This window comes from Sinohyriopsis cumingii, chromosome 5 (genome assembly GCF_028554795.1).
Source record: "Sinohyriopsis cumingii isolate HCF-2022 chromosome 5, ASM2855479v2, whole genome shotgun sequence".
Classification (NCBI taxonomy): domain Eukaryota; kingdom Metazoa; phylum Mollusca; class Bivalvia; order Unionida; family Unionidae; genus Sinohyriopsis; species Sinohyriopsis cumingii.
The window spans coordinates 71,624,067-71,649,009 of NC_142965.1; the positions used below are offsets into that span (position 1 = coordinate 71,624,067).

General features: G+C 33.9%; 1 protein-coding gene across 8 annotated transcripts in view; it reads right to left on the minus strand.

The window, feature by feature from the left end:
• The window catches only part of LOC149799417 (serine/threonine-protein kinase 24-like), a 120,223-nt gene that overhangs the window by 64,495 nt on the left and 30,785 nt on the right, over window positions 1-24,943 (minus strand). For 3 of the 8 annotated variants that reach the window (XM_089958764.1, XM_089958761.1, XM_089958759.1), the window contains exons 1-4: window positions 17,750-17,882; window positions 15,964-16,197; window positions 8,186-8,351; window positions 3,730-3,887 (exon numbers count right to left, since the gene is read on the minus strand). In XM_089958764.1, coding sequence (XP_089814890.1) covers window positions 3,730-3,887; window positions 8,186-8,351; window positions 15,964-16,197; window positions 17,750-17,812 — 621 coding nt within the window. In that variant the 5' untranslated portion in view covers window positions 17,813-17,882. Of the gene's footprint in view, window positions 1-3,729; window positions 3,888-8,185; window positions 8,352-15,963; window positions 16,198-17,749; window positions 17,884-24,943 lie in introns of those variants that run through there. The other 5 variants (XM_089958767.1, XM_089958762.1, XM_089958766.1 and 2 more) reach the window with 3 other exon arrangements.

Sequence of the window (24,943 nt, forward strand, 5' to 3'; positions counted from 1 at the left end):
ACATGTAACATCACGTCCCACCCTGTCACATTATCCTGACACCAGGCCGACCAGTCCTAATACTAATCTCTTGATGCTGAGCGCAAAGCGAGGCAGCTGTCAGTACCATTTTAAAAGTCTTTAATATGACATATGCGGATTGAACCCTTGACCTCCTGCAGCTAAGGTGGACACTCTAACCACTAGGCACCGGAGTGGTCCTGCACTTTTTGTCATATGATTGTGTTATCAAGTATACTTTCTGTCATATGATAACTGTATATAATCAGATACACTTTGTGTCATATGATAACTGTATGTTATCAGTACATTTTGTTATACGACTATGCTATCAAGTATACTTTGTGTCATATGATGACTATGTTATCAAGTGCACTTTGTGTCATATGATAACTGTACATAGTCAAATACAATTTGTGATATTTGATAACTGTATGTTATCAAGTATACTTTGTGTCATATGATGACTTATCAAGTACACTGTCATATTACTATGTCATCAAATATACTTTGTCAGATGATGACTACGTCATCAAGTATACTTCATGTCATATGTTGGCTTATCAAGTAAACTTCATACCATATAAAGACTTTATTATTTTCTAAACTGTGTACTTTTTATATTATAATTCAATAATTTTTTTGTAAGTACCTGTACTTATACTTGCCCGTGTCATATGCTAACTATTAAATCTTTATGTCTACTTACTTTTACATGATATATTGACTTTTGAATTATTTGTGTATACTTACTTTTGCATCATTTATTGACTACTGAAGTATTTGATTATACTTACCTTTGTACCATATAATGATGATTGAATTATTTGCAAGTATTTACTTTTGTAACATATAATGACAACTGACTTATTTGTGCATACTTACTTTTGTATTATATATTGACTATTGAGTTATTTGTGTACACTTACTTTTGTATCATATAATGGTGATTGAATTATTTGTGCATACATACTTTTGTAACATATACTGACATTTGATTTGCTTGTGTGTACTTACTTTTGTATCATATATTGACTATTGTGTTATTTGTGTGTACTTAATTTTGTATCTTTGTATGTATTTTGTATTTTAATGGTGATTGAATTATTTGTGCATACTTACTTTTGTAACATATTTTGACATTTGATTTGCTTGTGTGTACTTACTTTTGTATATCATAAACTAATTATTTGTGTGTACTTACTTTTGTATCATATGCTGACTAATTATATGTGTATACTTACTTTTGTATCATATGCTGACTAATTATTTGTGTGTACTTACTTTTGTATCATATACTAATTTGTGTATACTTACTTTTGTATCATATACTAATTATGTGTATACTTACTTTTGTATCATATGCTAATTATATGTGTATACTTACTTTTGTATCATATACTAATTATTTGTGTATACTTACTTTTGTATCATATGCTGACTAATTATATGTGTATACTTTTGTATCATATACTAATTATATGTGTATACTTACTTTTGTATCATATGCTATTTGTGTGTACTTAATTTTGTATCACATGCTAATTATGTGTACTTACTTTTGTATCATATGCTGACTAATTATTTGTGTATACTTACTTTTGTATCATATGCTAATTATTTGTGCATACTTACTTTTGTAACATATACTATTTGTGCATACTTACTTTTGTAACATATATTGACATTTGATTTACTTGTGTGTACTTACTTTTGTATCATATGCTGACTATTTATGTGTATACTTACTTTTGTATCATATGCTGACTAATTATTTTTGTGTACTTACTTTTGTATCATATACTGACTAATTATTTGTGTATACTTACTTTTGTATCATATACTAATTATTTGTGTATACTTACTTTTGTAACAAATATTGACATTTGATTTGCTTGTGTGTACTTACTTTTGTATCATATACTGACTAATTATTTGTGTATACAGTAGTCCCCCTCTTATAAGGCCACCCCTAATGCAGCAGGGAAGTGGCCTTATAATGAGGGTGGCCTTTCTAGAGGGGGATGACAAATGCGAATAGTAAATACAGATGAAGAAAATCACAAATACATTTAATTCTAAAACATTTAATATTTTCATTAAAAAATCACATGCATGTTGCGAAATAAATGTAAAACAAACTGTGTCATCATTTTCAAAAGAATGCTATGAATAACCATTGATATAGTTTTAAAACTGTCTTTATAATTATGTTACAGATCACACCATCTGTCATGGAACAGTCTAAAACACAAACCAGTCTCATCACAATTAAAAATATCCTTGCTGTCGCATCCCCTGCATATATTGTTTAGGTTTTTGTTCCAATCTTCGACAACTTCATTATTAACATCAGCTGATTCTCCACTAAGGACAGAACACTTAATGTTGTGTCGCACTTGAAATCTGTACAACCTTCCGTTACTTGCAGTAAAGTCATCATATCCCAATTCAACTGACAAAATTGTTGCTTTTTCTTGTCATTCAAATCAGGATACAAATGTCTCCTGGCTCAAACAATCTTCCTTTCTCCATCCATTTCACCTTCCCACTTCTGCAGAATTGTTTCATTATCTTTCACGATATTGTTCATCTGAGTCTTTCCGACATCAGTTTTCTGCAAGGATTCTCGACCCCCCCCCCCGCCTTTCAGTCAGGTGAATTAATTCCACTGTCTCTTCTAAACTGAGAATTTTTCTTTTCCTTGATGACATGTTGATCTTTGTGCAGTAAGTTATTCATGTTGCCAACTACAATACTGATAAAACAATTTTGTATGCATCTAAACAAATTGCCGTGTGTTTATAAAGGAAGTGATCTTGTCACGTGATTCGTTAGTCACAGTCTGGTACTCTATTGTTTTTATACATTTCTTTACACTAAGTGAGAGAAGCCAAAACGGCTTCAATATGTACCATTAACATCACGCAGATTTGATCTCACGGCTGTTAGGATTCGTAATTTTGACAATTACTGTCAGTAGTAATAGCCACTAATTATCAAAGCGAACAAGCTCAACATCTTACTAAGGGAAGCCATAAAGGCTATCAAACCATTTTCCTGCTGACTTGGGTATTGTACATTGATACTGCCACTTCTCAGCTGTTACTACTGTTCAATAATTGTAATCTTAACCGGACATCTTATGATAACAGTAAGCAGTAAGGCTAATTGGATTACATGTACTTACCTGTTTGTATGGATTAAAATTTGAGTCTTTCTCGGTTTTTATGGAATAAATTTGGCTTCTCCTGAGGCGTAATTGATATAATATTAACCTTAGTGGTACATGTACTTACTCAACACTTCTTTCAGTAACGAAAACCCTGACATCGGGAAACAGAATCGGATTACTTAACACAAGTTATGAATAAAATACTGGTTCTGGATACATATTCAAATAAAATGCGGCTGTTTATGAGGGGTACATTTTATATTATTGCACTAATATGCTGGCCGCTGGTCACGTTAGCTGGGTGGCCTTTCGTGAGGGGTACTTTTGAACACAAACTCGTCGGTGCCAGCGGATTCTAGCCATAAGGAGCGGGTGGCCGCTCGTCAGGGGGGCCGTTCAAGAGGGGGACCACTGTACTTACTTTTGTATCATATGCTGACTAATTATTGGTGTATACTTATATACTAATTATCTGTGTATAGTTACTTATCATATACTAATTATTTGTGTATACTTACTTTTGTATCATATACTAATTATTTGTGTATACTTACTTTTGTATCATATGCTGACTGTTTTATAACTTCAGGTGCCATCCAGAAGGGTGTCCCTACAAATGTGTTTCTTTTACTCATTGTATTCGTTAATTGACCTGCTACACCGAAGTCTGCTAACTTCACATCACCATTTTCCGATAATAAAACATTAGCAGCTGAAATGCAAAGGAAACTTCATTTGAAGTCACTCATAATACCACAACACAAGGAGTAATTAATACTATAATAACATCTATGAATGTGTTGTGTGTGTGTGTGTGTGTGTGTGTGTGTGTGTATTAGGGGTGAAACAATATGCATGTGCTGCATATCAATATGATTCATGATACGCAGCCTGTGATAAAATAAATATCAATACACATATGAACTTGATAGTCTTTCCATCTTTCGAAGGTAGGTGGTGCCCTTTCATGTTTGTTGACATTCTATTCCCATTTCCAGTATGCTCACTACAGGTAGACAATATAGTTATCATATATTTATATGCAATTCTCATTGATGAGAAGATATCAACAATACATGTACTTTCAAATAGACTACCTGTTGGTTGCAATGAGTTTTATCCAACATTTTAGGCCATTTAATGGTGGCTCCATTTAACCCCATCTGTTCTGGAGAACATGAATGATTTGAAAACATATTACCAATTTATTGTCTGAGTTACACTTGGAAAACATTACAATGTTATCTTCAAAACAAAAGAAATAATGCAATTTCCTTGTGCAAAGACAATCTCATGTAGAACAAATCCTGGCATAGGAATAAGGTTGAATACCAACAAAATCTATAACATTTTATTTCCTGCAGATGCAAAAGACTGCTGCAGCCACAGGTATTCTAATTTGTTAGTGAAGAAGGAAAACTCTTGACTACACCTAGTCCTATTCTACAATTTTCTTTTAACTTACACAAGGTGATAAACTTGAGCAGTATGAAATCTGCCACATCCCTCATTATATGCTTATTTCATTTATTCCAACAGCACCTTAATTCACTGGTTAAATATCACTGCATAAAAAAGAGAAATTCCAAATTTGTTTCCCATATACAATTTAAGGAGAGAGGATGACATGATTGTATCTTAAGGGAGTCCCCTCCTTTATCAAAGAATAAAAGAGGCGAGGAAGAAATGGTCATTGATAATTATTTATCTAAACTTCAATATCTGACTCTTTCTTCCTGTTCCACTTTCTTATAGCTCTAATGAAATCAACATCTTTGACAGATGTCAAATTCAGTTGTATAAGCATTAATCTGTTAATTAATTCTGAATATAATCTGCTTGTTTTCTTTGTGCCAATATTTTATCAGTTCCAAAATGCTGTATCAGGGTATTTAGTCCATCAATGCTTGTGCAGACAGAGGTATTAAAATAAATAGCTTTACTTCTTAATTGCATTTTTTAACCCTTATTTTATTCAATTTATCTTAACACTGAGATGGATACATATATATGGTTTTGTAGCATATGATCCGCAGGGCAAATCTGATTAATTAAAAAAAAGGAAAATTGCATTATACTTTTAAACTGTTGGTATTTTAATTAGGCTCTGTATTCTGCCCTTTGTACATTTAATTTCAAATTATCTCTGACAGGGTCATGATATATATTTTTTGTCCATCCAGCATGTACATCTGACTTGTATTTAACACAATTTCTCAGCTCCAATAATCTGATATACTTCATAACTTAAAAAATTATTGTCATCATCACTATCATCAGCATTTTCCAAACAAAATCATGATGAACCACGCAAGGAATCAGACATTTTGGGTTTTCTAGGTAGATCGTATTTTAAACACACATTTGTAAAACTTTCTTTATGAATGGTTCAAACTACACCATAATTTTTATTCCTGGGCACTTTGTTCTAATCAAATTTCGTTTCAAAACCATTCATGTCGTGATTGAAGAACCCAGATGTGGAGATGTGGAACATGTGGTTCCTGAAAAACAAATGTCTCGACAAGAACAGTTAAATAAAATTTTATACTTTGCAAAGCACATTTTCATATGTGGGATTTTCAATGAATTTGCTTGAATTTTCACATTTCACTGTTCTCCAAGCACATGAATTTGTACAAATTTTGTATGATTTGCGCAATGGCACATCCTGACAGCATCTCTGCTTAAGTACTTGATGTATCTAATGACTTTCCTGCTTAGTCTCTCTCTGCCAATACTTCCTGTTTGTCATGCAGAGAATAAACTACACTGATTTCTGATTGGTGGTTATTGTTTAACATGGAGTGAAACAAGCAATAACAACAAATGAGAACTCAATTTAACATATTTTAACATGCAACACACCCAAAGGAGTCAAAATACAATTTAAAGCAGAAACTTCACACGAAAGTGGTTATTAAATGATGAGTAAAGTACTTTATTAAACACGTGGAACACGTATGGAATGTATAGTATATGCTGAACCAATTTCTGGGTTAAGATAATTAGCATGAAATGGGGTGGTGTGCAGATTATGAACTATGTCACTTTGTGTTAACTATTAGCGAATGGGTATTCTCAAATTATCATTTTCATTTTTACTAATAAACATGAGTGCCTGTGACTGCATTAGCTATTTCAGATGGATTATAATTTTACAGAAGAACAAAGCAACTAATAATAATTATTCATGACTGCAGAACACTAAAATAACATGCATAGGGTAAATATCGTTTTGTATCGCTTCATCAATGAATCATTTCACCCGTAGGATATATATATATATATATATATATATATATATATATATATATATATATATATATATATATTCAATTAGTAAATAGATCTATTTATTACCTAATGGTACAACCATTTTGACATCTGCAAAGCCACGTCTGTTACATGAAACATTCAATTTAAAACTGCCAAAAATATACTGCTGTGATTGGGATGAGCGACACAAATTTCAAAATGTAAAGCCTTTACAAATGGAGAGGGTAGAGGGAAATCAAACACAATATCCGTATTTGAGAAAGTATCTGACGCTTATAAATGACTTCAACAAGGAATCAATTAATAGCAATTAACAGTCATTACATAACATATCCATTCAAATTTTCAGCATTTAAAATTTTTGTAAAATGACATGGCTACTAGAGCAAATACACAAAATGAAACCCCCTCCCATCACCCTGAACAACCCCAAATGTCTTAGAAACCCCCATCAATACTGTCTCCAGATGGTAGATATGCCTTTGAGGGAAAAAGAAAACTTGCTGTGAGAAAAACTTTGAAAGTTCAATTTCTCACAACATGTAAATTTATTTCAAATCATACAAATGCCATACTTTGCTTTGTCTGAATTTTATCATACACTTCTGATACCAGTTACATTTGAAAGCCACAAAAGCACTTACTAACATCCTGCCTAATACTGAAAAAAGATACATGGACCTGACATATATATCGATTTGCATAAAAGGACATCATTTATATTACCAGCGATATCTTCGGATCTCTCTCTGTTCATTCTGATACATTTTATTAAGTTTGAACATTTGGATTCAATCAGAAAAATATGGATTTAAAAAAAAATCATGGATGTTTTAGGGAGAAAACCCAATTTTTAAATTCAAAGAGTGTTAAGAAAACCTCTTCAAATTAAAAAGATTTTTCGAGGATGAAACCATGTGGAAGTTGTTCTTGGAATCCTTTTGTTTTCTGTAATTTATGATACCTTCAGTAAAAGTTCTGTTGATATTAGGCATGTAAAAATAGCAAAATAATGATATACTTATTGCCAATCTTTATTGGTCTGAAATGATACAAACAAAGCAAAAAGTCTTGCAACAGAACTTTAGGCTCATAATATCATTACTACTGTACAGCAAATCCAAGTTTTCAGCTATGTACTCTTCACATACAGTGTCTACGTGTGTTCCGACTACTGCATGAGCAAAGCTGTCTAACATTCACGACAACTACCGAATTACTGAAGGTGATGGCATGTGACACAATTTTTAAGTCACAATCTTTATGGGGCATTGGACTGACTGACTTTCAATACATATGCAGAGATTATACTTATAGAAGTGCAAACTTGCCCATGATGTTGCTATCAATCTGTTTCTCCAATTCAATCCATATTCAAAGTGTCTTCTGGACTGTGCACGAAAGAAAAACATAGACCTGTAAACATATATTCACCAACAAACAAAAATTACCATATATGCTTGCTTACAAACTGCAAACAACAAAAAATCCTCATCTCCTTTAGCACAATGCGCCTGCAAATCTGGGTCTATTTTGTTTGTTCTACCGATTAATCCTAACAAACTGCACAGATCACGTTCTGCTGGCACATTATGTGATGGCAGATTTGGGTTTTTGCAGTTGGACTCGTATGCAAGTACATACAGTATGTCTGGACTGGGGACCATACACTTTCTCAAAAGAGTATGGTGGAAACAAATAGCATTACCTGATATAGCGGTTAATTATTACCTTTTATATCCCTGTGGAGTTTCTTTTCTGAATGTAAATATTCTAAGCCTTTGAGGATTTCACGCAAAATAATTGCGATATCATTTTCTGAGAAAGGGCCAGCCTTCATGAGATCTAGAGCGGATCCACCTCCAAGATATTCCATAATAATCCATAATTTGGAACCCTAAAATGAAATAATTAGAATAGAGACATGTAGACAAGAGTTCTGCTGAATGCAGTGCTTGGCCTGCTAAGGATGGAATGTTGTACTACCAACTTGTCTGACTTGCGAAATGCTTTCAACCAGAGTAAAATGAATGCCACATCTTACAAATGCCCTTTGTTTAATAGACTTTTATTCAGGCACTTAACATATTTTCTTACCAGACTTACCATGACCTTTAAACCCAAGGATCTATAGCTTTCTTTAATACCCCAGGGATGAGCCATCTACAAAGCTTGTTCATGGAACTTTGTCCAGAACAGAAGTTGTTCTGTACAACCCATGTATCTTTAAGGGAACAATGGCCCTGCAGTTTACAAATCTTTTAGTCAGTGACCTTCACCTTTCACGTTTGACTTTAAAATCAATAGGCTTCTTTCTTGCCAAACAAGTAAGTCATCCACAAGCATTGTACGTGACAGAGAACTTAAATATTTGTGTAGAAACTATGTCTTCTTTTGATCATTCATCATGACGTTTGACCTTTTAGTCCCTAAATCACAGTGTTTCTTCCTTACTCAAACTACAAGCCATCCACAAAGTTTAGTCAAGGTCTGTGATGTAGAACCACTATTATTTTGTTTAAGCTACTTTAATTCTTGGTAGATGTAGAGAACTTGCTTTACTGTGCAGAAATGAAACTGACACAGATAGATACATGGACAACGGGACAATATCAAAATATGCTTTGCCTTATGGCAGGCATATAAAAATAGTGCACATAATGAAAACTGCATTTTTTGTCTGTAGACTGATACAACAGCAAGAAGGATGTATCATGTTTCAAGAGGTTTCAGTATTTTACCATATCTTTCATGTAGGAAATATCTTTTTGATGATTAGCATCAGTAAATTTCAGATTGTCAATTTTGTGAGAGAAAGAAACTGAATCAGTGAAAAAATAGACAATGGTAAGCGGATCCTTTCTTCCATGATTACCGCTTTAAGACAAACCTCCCCTCACCCACAAAATATGTGAAAACTCAAAACATCATTATTTTTAACCCTGCCTAGAACATGCATTGCTAGTGAAATCTGAGATAATTTATATATAAAGTGACAATTACGTCCCATGTATGACATACATGAATAGAAAAGTGGAATATGAACAGTCCAGTTTTCCTCAAATAAGCCTGATGTTGCTCACCTGCTTATATAACTTAACTGTGGACCATTTTATCCAGCTGGTTTTTACAGTATTGTAAGAACACAACCCTATTTATTTCCCAAATTGTATAGCATCTCACCCTATTAACATGCTGAGATTTAGCTCATAATAAAACCTGTTAAACCTATTTACCAAGTTTGATCAAAATCTGATCAGTGAGAGAGGTACTAAAGGATTAACATGTCCTGCCAATCTGATGCACAAAAATGAAATGGAGCTTGCTTATAATTTTGCTCGCCAGATGTCTTGAATGAAGTCAATATAGTACATTTGATTAACCTGGAACAGAAAAACAATCACAAAAGAGCTAACAAGCTCAGTCAGTCTGATGCAAGATCACCTCATTATTATGTGTAAATCTCTGTCATTAATAAACTCATTTGAAATGTTGACGTTACAAGCCTGGTTCCAAGTTTATCAAAACTCTGATAAGAAATATAGCCTCCAGTGTCTTGCCCATTATCAAGCTTGTCCAAGACTTTGATGAGACAAGTCCACATTCCCAGACTGATTAAAACTGGATCAGAAATATAGTACCCAGATTGGTAACTAGTCCAGCTGATCAGATGCAAGATCATTTCATTACTATGAAAGATTCTTGTTCATTATCAGACTCCTCCATGAGCTTGGTATTATAAGCCAATTTCATATCTGGTAAAAATCAGAAATACGACATCAGGGAGGTTACAAAGCTAACTGTTGATAGAAAGATGATAGACAACAGATGCAAGGCTGTATCATAAATCATTTATCCTTATGGGCAAAAGAGCTACCAGTGCGTAACAAGTCCCTCAAGGGAAATAATGTTTGACTGGGTGCAAAGAATTTCCAGGAATTTAAGGTGTGTCTGATTCTCCCTTTTAACTGATGAGTGTTGAAACCATCTCTGATATTATTCAGTAATAAAAAGAGTTTCAAAATAGCTTATGTGGTGGACATATTGGATATCTGATTTGCACCATTTTCATTTAGGACCAAAACACATTATCAGAAGCCTTGTGGTGAAAACACAATGTCAATATGACCATCCATTCTTGGGAGAGTAGCAACAGAAAGATTTTCAAGACAGCCTCCAAGGAAGCCATATTCAACAACTGATACAATTAAATTATGGATCAACTAGCTATCATAAGAAGTTTACTGGTGAAAACCCTATGTTCATATAGCCATCCATTTTAAGAGCCGAGATAATATTTTCAAGATGGCCAACATGGAGTACACATTGAGGGTCAATCTGAATCATTTTTATTCAGGACCAACTGGGCACCATAAGAACTCTTCTGATGAAAACCCATATCAAAATGACTGTCCACTTAAGAGTACTGATAACAAGATTCTCAAGATGGCCACCATTGTGACCTTACTGATGTCAGATCAGTATCATTTACGTTTGTGACCTATAAGTCTTCTGGTGAAAACACATGTTGACATGGTTTTCTGTTTTGAAGCAGTAAAAAGAACAAGATTTTCATGATGGATGCCAAAGTGGCCATGTCAGACACATCATTTCCATTTAGGACCAATTAGACATTATAAGTTTTCTGGTGAAAGCACCATGTAGATATGACCATCCAGCTAAAGAAGAAATAACAAGATTTACCAGACAGCCATTGTGGTGGCTATACTGGTTAGATTGGCACCCTTTGCATTTACAACCAACTAGACATTATAAAAAAGTCTTTCACCAAAAGACCTTTCGGCCAATGTGGGTATGTAAGAAAGCTTGCCAGTAGCTTCTCGTGGATTGGTGGTTCTTCCCGGGGTTTTCCCAGGTTCTTCCTCCACCATTAATACTGGCCGCCATGCATAGCCTATCGTGTGCTGAAAAATGGCGTTAAACCCCACAACAACAACAACAACAACAACCAAAAGTCCTTGTCTGATATGATCCTTCGTTCAGAAGAAGTAGTGATAGCACGATTTTCAAGACATTCACTGTGGTGGCCATAATGGATGTCTGAGCAGCACTAATTATATTTGGGACCAACAACATAAGAATTATTTTAGTAAACATCCCAGTTTGATATGACCATCTATTCAGGAGGAGTAGCAGTAATAAGAATCTCATGATGGCAGAAGCAGTAGCCATACTGGATGCATGAGTGGCACAATTTATAAATAAAAAAAGTCTTCTGGTGAAAACTGATGCTAATATGACTTGATCAGGAGGATTAGTGATTTTTATGATGGCTGTCATGTCAGCCATACTGGATATCAGATTGGCACCTTCTTCTTTTAGGGTCAAGTAAGAAAACCCCACGCTGATATGAACATCCATTCAGATGGAGTAGCACAAAGATTTTCAAGATTGCTGCTGTGGCAGTCATAATGGATATAAGATGTGGCAGTCATAATGGATATAAGATGTGGCAGTCATAATGGATATAAGATGTGGAAGTCATAATGGATATAAGATGTGGCAGTCATAATGGTTATAAGATGTGGCAGTCATAATGATTTAAGATGTGGCAGTCATAATGGATATAAGATGTGGAAGTCATAATGGCTATAAGGTCAGCACAATTTTCATTCAGAAATGAGTAAACACCATACGAAGCCTTCTGCTGAAAACTTCCATGTCAATAAGACATTCCGTTCTAAAGGAGTTCAAGATGGCTGACATGGTAGCCATAATGAATATCAGATTTGCACCAATTTAATTCAGAATTGACAAAATTAACAAGAAGCCTTCTGGTGAAAACTCAATGTCAACATGACCCTCTGTTTTGAAGCAGTACCAAAAACAATATTTTCAAGCTGCCTGCTACAGTGGCCATATAGTATACCAGATTCACACCATTTTCATTTAGGCCAACCTGATGTCACAAATAGTAGTAGTGATTTGCAAGATGGCTAAAATAGAAAATATCAAAAGTAAGTTGCCACTTACATTATTCAGGAGCAATTTTTGAAAGGTCTTTATCGATGAAAGGATCTGGGTGGCCAAGTGGTCGAAGGTGATTGCCTTTACAGATCATTGACATCTGACTTGTGTGTGGGTTCAGTCAATGTAAGTATGTGAGAAAGCTTGCCAGTAGCTTCCAATTGGTTGAGGGTTCTTCCTGGTGTTTGTCTGAGTTCTTCCTCCACCAAATATACTGGCTGCCATGTATAGCCTATCATGTGCTGAAAAATGGCATTAAACCCAAAAACCAAAACCAAACCTTTTTCAAGGATTACTAATTTCTGAGAAAGGCTCATTTTTTACTTAAGAAATATCAGACAAATGGTGAAAATTGTTTTTGGCATATATAGAATTTATTATTTACACGAACGTGAAAGAGTTTTTGGAAATTATATACTTTTTAAATTCAGTATCAATAAAGAAAAACGCAAAGTTCTTTCTTAAGTTATTCATGACTTTACAATCAGTCTTTAATGGATAGCTTAGAACTCTGTTTCGTTGATACAGATGCAAGTCTCTCCACATGTTGACATGCATATTAGCAAGATGTGCACAAAATATTTTTAAAAATTTAATTTTGCAGCTGGTTGATTTTAAAAAGCAAATTCTATAGGAACTGGAATATTTTTAAGGTAGACCCATTTTCATTTAAAAATTTTTGGGTATCTGCAACAGTAAAACCACCATTAGCACCTTCAAATCTTGCAAGAGCTAGAATTTTACCTCCATTTTAAAATATTTTTAAAAACTCTATTGCAAAATTATCACAAATGTAATTCTCTGAGCTCTATGTCACACTTACAAAAATGTGTGGTATTACTGGTATACCAGTTTACTGCTGTATATTTTCCAGTGGTATGTACCACAGTACTTTTTCACTGTACCAGTACAGCTGTAGTTTCTGTCAACAAGAAATGTATGAAAATTCCCAAAGAATCTAGATACCGCCTTAATAATATTAACATATTGTTTTCTTTAAGATAGAAAATTATCATGTTTTTTTTTACAAAACATTTGTATATGTCACAAATTAACGGTGAATATTACAAATATAGTTATATTTATGATCCTTTGATCATGTTTGATACAAGTCATATATGCAAACGCAGTACCCTAATGGAATATTGTTAAACAATTTTTTGCCAAATCCAACATTTGGAAATTTTTTGGATTTAAAATTAAAATAAGACATGTCATGTTTCAGTTGTTAATTAGATTATGTGAATGTGGTAAGCATATGTATTATTTCTTAAGACTGCAAATCGTCCAATTATTTTTAGAAGCATACTTGTTTTCTGTCTCAATTTGTAATTTCTCAAGTCCACTAAAGATTTCTCATTTGCAAAGTGTGTTTATGTTTACTGGCCCTCTCTGATAAATACTTTGCCTAGGTATTGGCACTCCACTTAAAGTTTCCCCGACTATTATATCAATAATGTAGCAAGAAATCTGCAGACCTGAGTATCAACACTTCTTATTTTTATCAACAGGTTCTCTAATATCAGCATGATGTCTTTCACAGTATCAGCTATAGTGTAAGCATAATCAGCCCACTTTAGATTTAGCTTTAGTTTTTAGATTGCAACTTGTACAAAAATTAATTTACACACAGTACATTCATCCAATATAAGTAACTGGCCATTTAATTGGGGTGGTGAGAAATATTATTTCCTTTGAGCTGAAATATTTTCGTTATTTTCTTTCTTTAACCTCAAGATACTTATTATTTTTCCCAATAATATCATGGATATAATATGGCATTACTTTGCTATAAATCAGAGCATATTTTTTCCAGCTGTTCGTAGGTGGAAATTATTAAACACAAAATGTCAAGCCCCTACCCCAAAACATTAAATTGTTCATCCCCGCTATAATTCTGGTATCCTGTGGTACAAATCGCAGTACAATAAAAAATATCATGGTACAAAATGTTGTAGTACTCTACTCACAATAACTAAAATAGTAATGTTACAACACAATTTTCATTGTTTAACAATGGGTTTTACTTCCTAAAATTTTGAATTTCACTATATATATATATATATATATATATATATATATATATATATATATATATATTAAAAATAAAACTACATATGTGCATTTTGTTCCAAGGTGGCAAAATGAATCTGTCGGATATGGCATAGGTTAAATCAGAGCCATCAGAGTGAGATGTATTCATAAGCTGTATCAAACAAACTCTTTCTCTGACTCTGATCAATACAAGAATGCACTTTGGTATCATTACTTCTTTCATGCTTTCTAAATATTTTAAGGTTTATGACAGAAATTAAATTCAAAACCAATCTTGGTGTATTGTATGAAAATAGGATTGAAATATTTGTATTGAATACCAGACCACCCATGTATGATGAAATGCATATGTAATAAGACCAATGTATGATTAAATGGGAATGTAATAAGCACCCCTGTATGATTAAATGGGAATGTAATAAGCACCCCTGTATTATTAAATGGGAATGTAATAAGTACCCATGCATGATTAAATGGGAGTGTAATAAGCACCCATGTATGATTAAATGGGTAGGTATCAAGCACCCATTTATAATTAAATGGGAATTTAATAAGCACCCATGCATAATTAAATGGGAATGTAATAAGCACCGATGTATAATTAAATGGGAATGTAATAAGCACCCATGTATAATTAAATGGGAATGTAATAAGCACCCATGCATGATTAAATGGGAATGTAATAAGCACCCATGCATAACTAAATGGAAATGTAATAAGCACCCCTGTATGATTAAATGGGTAGGTATCAAGCACCCATGTATAATTAAATGGGAATGTAATAAGCACCCATGCATAATTAAATGGGAATGTAATAAGCACCCCTGTATGATTTAATGGGTAGGTATCAAGCACCCATGTATAATTAAATGGGAATGTAATAAGCACTCATATATGATTAAATGGGTAGGTATCATGCACCCATGTATAATTAAATGGGAATGTAATAAGCACACATGTATAATTAAATGGGAATGTAATAAGCCCCCATGTATGATTAAATGGGTAGGTATCAAGCACCCATGTATGATTAAATGGGAATGTAATAAGCACCCGTGTATGATTAAATGGGACTGTAATAAGCACCCCTGTATGATTTAATGGGTAGGTATCAAGCACCCATGTATAATTAAATGGGAATGTAATAAGCACCCATGTATAATTAAATGGGAATGTAATAAGCACCCATATATGATTAAATGGGTAGGTATCAAGCACCCATGTATAATTAAATGGGAATGTAATAAGCACCCATGCATAATTAAATGGGAATGTAACAAGCCCCCATGTATGATTAAATGGGTAGGTATCAAGCACCCATGTATGATTAAATGGGAATGTAATAAGCACCCGTGTATGATTAAATGGGAATGTAATAAGCACCCATGTATGATTAAATGGGAAGTAATAAGCATGTAATTCCATCAACAGCTTCACAAATATCATCAAACTGCAGTCAAAATTACCTTAAGGTATGAACCATAGTATCTGGTAACATAGGGACTATCACACTGTGACAGGACCATAATTTCTTGTTGAATGTCTTCAATCTCATCTTCAGCCTCCTCTAAGTCTATGATTTTAATTGCTACTACTTGCTTGCTGTCATTGTCAATGCCTTTGAACACTTCACCAAATGATCCTTTGCCAATTTTTTCTAGCTTGGTGAACTTTAGCTCAGGATCCACTGTTAATGTTCTCTGTAAAAGATAAAAAATCATTTATAAAGATTCCTGATGGTAATAATATACCTGCACGCTAGTAATGAAAATTGAAAACAACCTTCTGTAATGTGTGGCTTCATATACACTTTTGCTCAAAATATTAAAAATAAAACATGTGCAAGCATCACACACAAACACACACCTTCAAATGAATTCCCTTGGAAGAGAGCCAAAATTTACATACCGGTACATACTCTTTGCACCCAGCTGAAGGAAGTGAATTTAATTCAACCCATGCTCATTTTGTGCCGAGATCGAGTTTCCAAGGTAGCCCAATATCCTGAACACATGGCTAGATGGACAGGGTGACAAAAGGTGTCAAAATGTCACTAACACATGGACAGATTAATTAATGGAGGGTAACAAGACAGGGTATCACAATATCCCCAACACATGGACAGATGGAAAGAGGGTGACAGAGGGTATCTTAATATCCACATGACATGGACTGATGGAGACAGGGTGACAAAGGGTATCTTGAATATCCACATGACATCGACATATGGAGAGAGGTGACAGTGTGTATCATACTATCTCCAACACAAGGACTGATGGACAGAGTATGATAGGGTGTCACAAAAAACACAACACATGAACTGATGGACATAAGGTTAAAGGGCAATACAATATGCCTAACACATGGACAGATGGAGGGAATGTGACAGGGGTACCACAATATCCCCAACACGAAGACTGATGTAGAGTGGGTGACAGGGTATCACAATACCTCGAAACATGGGCTGATAGACAGAGGGTAACATGTATTGCAATATGCCAAACACATGGACAGATGGTATCACAATGTCCTCAATTCTCAAAGCAGTGTTAAAGATACCTATGGGCTGAAATTAGAAAACTGTCTGTTAAGCTTTCTACATTTGCAGCAGAAAACATTTCACAAATGGCAATAAATATAAACATCAACTTGAAATCCATTGTTGTAGCTAATTTACCTCTAAGCATTTTTTTAATAAAATTACCATGCCAGATGGATAGAGAAGATGAGAAATAAATGTATGTTGGGAGAATCTGAGGAAAGCAGATCCTGGTAAAGGGGTTTATTATCTGAATTACCACTGTCAGGATCAACCATTCACATTAAAATCTTGTTGTCAGTGTTAGACACAAAACTATTACAGTAGAACCTGTCTTGAAAGACCACCCCTTCTGCCAAAAATACATGGACTCTCAAGACAAGTGGTCACTCATAACACTATATAATCAATAAATCTGTGCATTGAGAATATGGTCTCTCAAGACAGGTTGTCTCACATAGCAGTGGTCTTTCAAGATGGGTTTTCCTGTATTTACAATTCTGAGTATGGTAGCATATAAAAATCTCAGCCCCCATTGTAATGACACACTAGGATGAAGTAAGTAGTACCGTTCTCCAGTAAATGTAACTTGCAGAAGGATAATGAGGCCTAAAATGTTTGCTATCCGGAGCTGTCATTTATACACACTTCGGATCAGTAAGTGTCGAGTACAATGTAAATAGATTTCCCTTATGATGACATTACAAGCTTACCTGTGGCTCATGTATTTTTTCCCTATATACAGCAAGTTTCTTTCTTCTGAACAAAGCCATCATGCTTGTTCATGTAAAATATCCAGTCTAGATTAGGTTATTTAGTTGTCATGCTTGTACTGATATCAACTGACCACAAATTACTGTGGCCACCCTGTCATATCACTTCCCCACTGATATGTTTGCCTTATAAAAGGGGTGGCTTCATTTGATAGTGGCAAAATGGTAGTCTGGCAAGATGAACTTTGATCAGAGTAGAGTGGCCTCTGTTGAGAGGGGCCTTATAATTGGGTGGGTGCATAGTTTTTGCCACACCCATTGTAATTATGGCTAGTAAAACTATATATGTGAAGTACGGATCCTATTATAATTAAAACAAATATATTGATATTTATATATTGATTGTATTTAACTTCAGCTAAGCTCAAATCATATTTGTACAAACATACATTAACTTTACATGTATAACCCCAAGCTTCACCCACCTGAAGAAGGATTGGGCTTAACTTTGACAGAACTCAACAAAAAATTACCAATTGTCACTTGATAAGTGGTCTATGAAATAAGGAACAAGCTACAGACAATTTTTGATAGATTCTGCTTTATCCATCAAATGAATCTAACATAGCTAAATCTGACACTAAGCAGTATCTTTCATTTGTAAAGTGTAGAGTTCATGTCTGCTACAAATCATAAAATTAACGATGCAAAAACGATCCTTCTGCTGAGACAATACAAACATGCCCTTCCCCAATTCAATTTTATTCAGGTTTACATGTAATAATAATAATGTCATAAAAAAACACACTAAAGACTTGATGGTGTTATATATAATTTCTGTAAATTTTATGCACAACTGTAAATTGGAGATTATCTTTAGTTCAAATTTCATATATGCATAGGCTCTATTTTAAGATATTAAGAATGTAAAATTGCATAGGATCTATAAACAGATGCTTACATACATGTTTGAAGTAACATGCTTACATATATGTTTACAACAACTTGTAATAAAATTATGAGTAAATATGTTGATAAGTTTCTTGTTGTTTCCCATCGTATACGTCGGACAGGTGGGTTCTTAGAAGAAACAAGTTATTTCCCATTAGATGTGCAAGATCATGTGAGTTGTTTTACAATGTTGCAGATTTGCCATTTGCCATGTGACAAGTAGATTAAAATGTGTTTTTTGCCTTTTACACCTGTATATAAGGACCTGTTGTTTGATAATTTTCTCATTCAAATTTCTTGTGTTGCTGTTGTAATGTCAAGTCTGCAGACCTATTTTAATGTTGTATTAGATATTACTTGAAAGGAAAGTTTTGGATTATCCAATAGAAATTGAAAGTGCTTATTGAACTATAATATCATTCTGGGTCTGTTGTGAATTATTCAAAGGAGTTGTGGACAAAAATGCCATTTTTACATGTCAGGTCTGCTGGTGGGCTAGTATATATGTGGATTTGAAATTTATAAAGAACATATCATTCTTTTGGATTTTAACTGACTATTTCATCAATTCATAATACTGTAAATTCCTCTAAAAGTTTCAACTTTTTTAAGTTTGATTATTATTAAATTGCTTGGTAAATTTTACAAAACTTGTTGGTTTTGTTTCTTTCTGTTACCAAGTTTATGACCATACAGTCATAATAACAGTAATACAGAGAAACTGTGTCCAATGGAAAAAAATTGGACTCAACTGACAAGATGTTCACCTCTCATACCGTGACATATATGAAGCGACTCATTTGATAGCACAGGTCTATGTACAGATTTATAATGATAAGTGTCTCTTTTGATATCACAGGTCTATGTACAGATTTATAACGATTAGTGTCTCTCTGTTACCACCAGTCTATGTTCATATTTATACAGATGCTGAACATTAAAATAGGAAGGCTTGAAATCCAAGGGTTGAGCTTGATACCCATCCAGGCCAACTCAGGTTTGGCTGCCTGTGTGTGAGCTTGGGAGAGGGGTGTGTATGTGTGTGAAAGAGTGTGATTTAGATTTACAATGTAGCTTTAAAAAATTTGTCATATTGTAAATGTCTTCAGTGTGGCAGTTTATACTGATGTCTAGCACCGAGGCATCATGTCGCAGATATGTAACACGTGTCCCACCCAGTCACATTATCCTGAAACCAGACTGACCAGTCCTAACAAGGGCCCCGAGTGGCTGAGTGGTCTAAAGCACCCTCCGTTATGGATCACTGCCATTTCACCTCTGTCTGCGTGGGTTCGAGTCTCGGATTCAGCCAATGCGGCTATGTGAGAAAGCTTGCTAGTAGCTTCTTGTGGGTCAGTGGTTCTTTCTGGGTTCTCCCTCCACCATTAATACTGGCCACCATGTATAGCCTATCGTGTGCTGAAAAATGGCATTAAACCCTACAACAACATCAACAACCAGTCCCAACACTAACATATTAATGATGAGCACCTAGCAAGGCAGCTGCCAGTGCTATTTTTATAAGTCTTTGGTATGAGTCAGACATTCTAACCATTTAGGCCACTGGAGCAGTCACTTGGGAAAGCATGATATAGACAATAACATGTTGAAAGTGCCATTAAATCAAACAGTCATCCCCCTCTTGAATGCCCACCCCCCCTTCTAAACTCAACACAGTTTTTGTTCCAACAAGCCAAATGAGTGACTACAAGTTAACACTAACTCCAAATCCATTCAAAGTGGTAAGATGATTAGAATCCTTAGTTCTGTGTGTTCCTTAGATGTCTAGTATTGTCTTTTTGATAAGAACTGGTTGTTATTACAGACATGAATTATCCAGATAACAAAAGTGAACAACTGGCAAGCACAGTTTTGTTCTACTCCAGTCAGTCACATCATAAAGTAAAAATGGTAGATTAAACATTGTGTTTTTTCTCCTAGTTTATAAAAAGTACAAATGGTAGATTAAACATTGTGTTTTCTCTCCTAGATTATAAAACGTACAAATGGTAGATTAAACATTGTGTTTTCTCTCCTAGATTATAAAACGTACAAATGGTAGATTAAACATTGTGTTTTCTCTCCTAGTTTATAAAAAGTACAAATGGTAGATTAAACATTGTGTTTTCTCTCCTAGTTTATAAAAAGTACAAATGGTAGATTAAACATTGTGTTTTCTCTCCTAGTTTATAAAAAGTACAAATGGTAGATTAAACATTGTGTTTTCTCTCCTAGTTTATAAAAAGTACAAATGGTAGATTAAACATTGTGTTTTCTCTCCTAGTTTATAAAAAGTACAAATGGTAGATTAAACATTGTGTTTTCTCTCCTAGTTTATAAAAAGTACAAATGGTAGATTAAACATTGTGATTTCTCTCCTAGATTATAAAACATACAAATGGTAGATTAAACACTGTGATTTCTCTCCTAGATTATAAAACATACAAATGGTAGATTAAACACTGTGATTTCTCTCCTAGATTATAAAACATACAAATGGTAGATTAAACATTGTGTTTTCTCTCCTAGTTTATAAAAAGTACAAATGGTAGATTAAACATTGTGTTTTCTCTCCTAGTTTATAAAAAGTACAAATGGTAGATTAAACATTGTGTTTTCTCTCCTAGATTATAAAACGTACAAATGGTAGATTAAACACTGTGATTTCTCTCCTAGATTATAAAACATACAAATGGTAGATTAAACATTGTGTTTTCTCTCCTAGATTATAAAAAGTACAAATGGTAGATTAAACATTGTGTTTTCTCTCCTAGATTATAAAACGTACAAATGGTAGATTAAACACTGTGATTTCTCTCCTAGTTTATAAAAAGTACAAATGGTAGATTAAACACTGTGATTTCTCTCCTAGATTATAAAACATACAAATGGTAGATTAAACATTGTGTTTTCTCTCCTAGATTATAAAACATACAAATGGTAGATTAAACATTGTGATTTCTGTTCTAGATTATAAAATGTAAAAATGAAAGTGAACTGTACCATAGTATTCACATACACATCAATTTGCATTCCCCTACTAATTTTAAAAACAAAGCATAAAGGATATAAAAAAAATACACAAAACTTAGTCATTTCATTCACTGATTTACAATTTCTAACCTGACTGTTGCCAAGGGGTTCCGAACACTGCCAACATACTGGCATTTCAACACAAATGGAGCTCTCGATGTAAACAAGCAGACAGACTGGCTTCTAGAATTGTCTATTTCAGTAAAAACTGTCATCTGCATCATATCTTTGCAATATTTGGTTATATTATTTTTAAAACAAACTTAACAAGTAAAAATGAGGAACTTTTGTATATATGTGTTCAAAGAGATGCAAATCCACCATTGATGGAATTATTATGATTTTTCAAAGATGGTGAACTACATCACATCTGTTGCTTGAAAACATAGACTGGCCCAAGCAAATATAGTAACAGTGTTGCTATATAAATTCCTGTTTGATTCAGATCACAACAAGCTGACAGTGCTTAGGACCCCATGGTGACAATCATGTTAGAAACTATAAATCAATGAATGAACTAAAATTTGTGCAATTTTTACATCATGATGCCTTCTGTTTTTAAATTGGGGGGGGGTTACAAACAAACGGGATGGTGTGAGAATACTATAAAACTAATCAATCACATAACTGGCTCACTTCCGTCATAAACACAAAATGTAAATGAAAGTGTACCATACTAAAACCAGTTATCACATAAAATGTAAATGAAAGTGTACCATACTAAAACCAACTGATCACATAAAATGTAAATGAAAGTGTACCATACTAAAACCAGTTGATCACATAAGATGTAAATGAAAGTGTACCATACTAAAACCAGTTGATCACATAAAATGTAAATGAAAGTGTACCATACTAAAACCAGTTAATCACACAAAATGTAAATGAAAGTGTACCATACTAAAAACCAGTTGATCACATAAAATGTAAATGAAAGTGTACCATACTAAAAACCAGTTGATCACATAAAATGTAAATGAAAGTGTACCATACTAAAACCAGTTGATCACATAAGAAGTTCACTTCCTTGGTAAATACTGTGCATTTTCATGGATTTTGTGGTTACATTGAACCATAAATTTAATGACCCTTCCAAAAAATCAACCATATGTTGTTGTTACATGGAGTCACAAATTTAATGACCTATCCAATAAACGAGCCATAGGTGAAGCAGAAAGTCCTTCTCCCTGAATTTTCTTAACGATTCATTCCTAATAATATCAATTTAATTTCTTTACAGTAACAAAATAAAAATGTCCTTATTTTATCTCAGCTCATTTGGAAAAATTATAAAGTATCTGTCAGCTGTTTTTCTAGTCATTGCCTTAAATCAATTTGTTTCAAATCATTAGGGAAAAAGGAAAAAAGATAAAATGTGTGAAGTACTTTAGTACTACAAAACTAACACAAATGAAACAAAGAAAAATAAAATGATGTATAAATATTAGATTCAGTACTTATTTACAACGATCCTTCATTCAAATGAAAGTGCAATCAAAAATACATTATTCACTACAATTCTCCATGATGTAAGATTAGAACGCATGTGTGATCTGAATGCATAATCCACATAAAGCATAGGCATATGGACCATGCATACTTCTAATTTTACAGATAGCAAACATTCATGTTAAAATTTAAATCCTCCTAAAAGCATGGTTCACTTTAGCCGCATTTTTAATCCAATGGAACAAGACTAAGATACCAAAGCTGCTCCTTGAAACCCAAGTGCCAATCAAATACTATGTACATGTACATACATACATACACTAATTACGCAGAGTACTAATGTTCACAGTCTACCCATTTTTAGAAGAAAAAAACACACCAAATAAACATATTGTCAATCAAGTCTTCTGGTATATACAAAGGTCTGCCACACTGATAATCCCAATACTGCAAATTTACACAAATGCAGCTTTCTCAAAATCAACAGATCAATAAGACTGATTTAAATGTGTGACAAAAGGTAATGTATTTGTTCACCTCATTCAAGGACAAACACCTTTTCAATCCTGGCAGTCACTTAAATTGCTAATTTAAGAATGTAATAACATTCCACAAAAACACATTAAACTTCTCACAAGAATCTTCCAAGTCTGTTCTAAGCATTCAATAACACTCACACTTTCTTCACATCTGAAATTTGCAAAGGCTGCAAAAGTTGGATCACTCCATTAATTCCTGCCAGTTTATGGCCTTTCAAATGTGTTGTGCCAATGTGCTGTGGACCTTGTCATTATCATCAACTGATTCTAAAACTGTTCTTGAGTGTGTGTGTGTGTGTGTGTTGGATTTTTAATGTCACTTTAACATATTTCTGCAGCCATATCGCTAGGATGTCTGGAGTGTGACAGTTTATAGAGATGTCTAGCACTGGGGCATCATGCCACAGACATTGTAGCATCATATCCCACCCAGTCACATTATCCTGACACCAGGCTGCCCAGTCCCAACACTAACCTCTCAATGCTGAGCGCCAAGCGAGGCAGCTATTAGTACCATTTTTATGAATCTTTGGTATGACTCCATTGGGGTTCAAACCTGTGACCTCCAACATCCGAGTTAGATGCTTTCACCACTAGGTCACCGGAGTGGTTCTCGAGTAACAGCAAAGCGAAACTCATGAAAACTGGGCTCATTTCTAGTAGGGAACAAATTTTTTCCAATAAATTCTTTATTGTAAAAATCTCTAAAATCTGGAACTTTCAAATTCCAGACATTCTTGGAACCATTCATCCAAATTTAAAGGAGGCATTATACCTTCAAAAACTAGAAGTGCTTACATTACCTTGAGAAGTGTCAACCTTATTCCAAAAACTGACCAGTGATGCACAATGAACAGCATTACGTTTGTGTGTAACAACTAAGTACATTGTATTTGTGTTTGATATTTCAAATGAAGCCATTGGATACAGGTGTGAAATAGATTAACTCAATCAGTAAATTAACTGACATGTAATATGCAATGATGTGTAATATGCACTAAAAACCAATTTTTTCCAACTGCTTTTGTGATTCTAGCCATGCCACATTCGATGTGAAAACCATGGAAACATGCATTAAGAAAAGAAGTAACAGACAAGTCCTAATAAACAGCTATCTTAGGTTCAGCTATGGAAATGTATAATTGGAATCCGTAGTTCCTACACCAATAATATCAACATGCATGTTTGTTTACATTTACCAATTTTGTTGATGTTGCTTAGC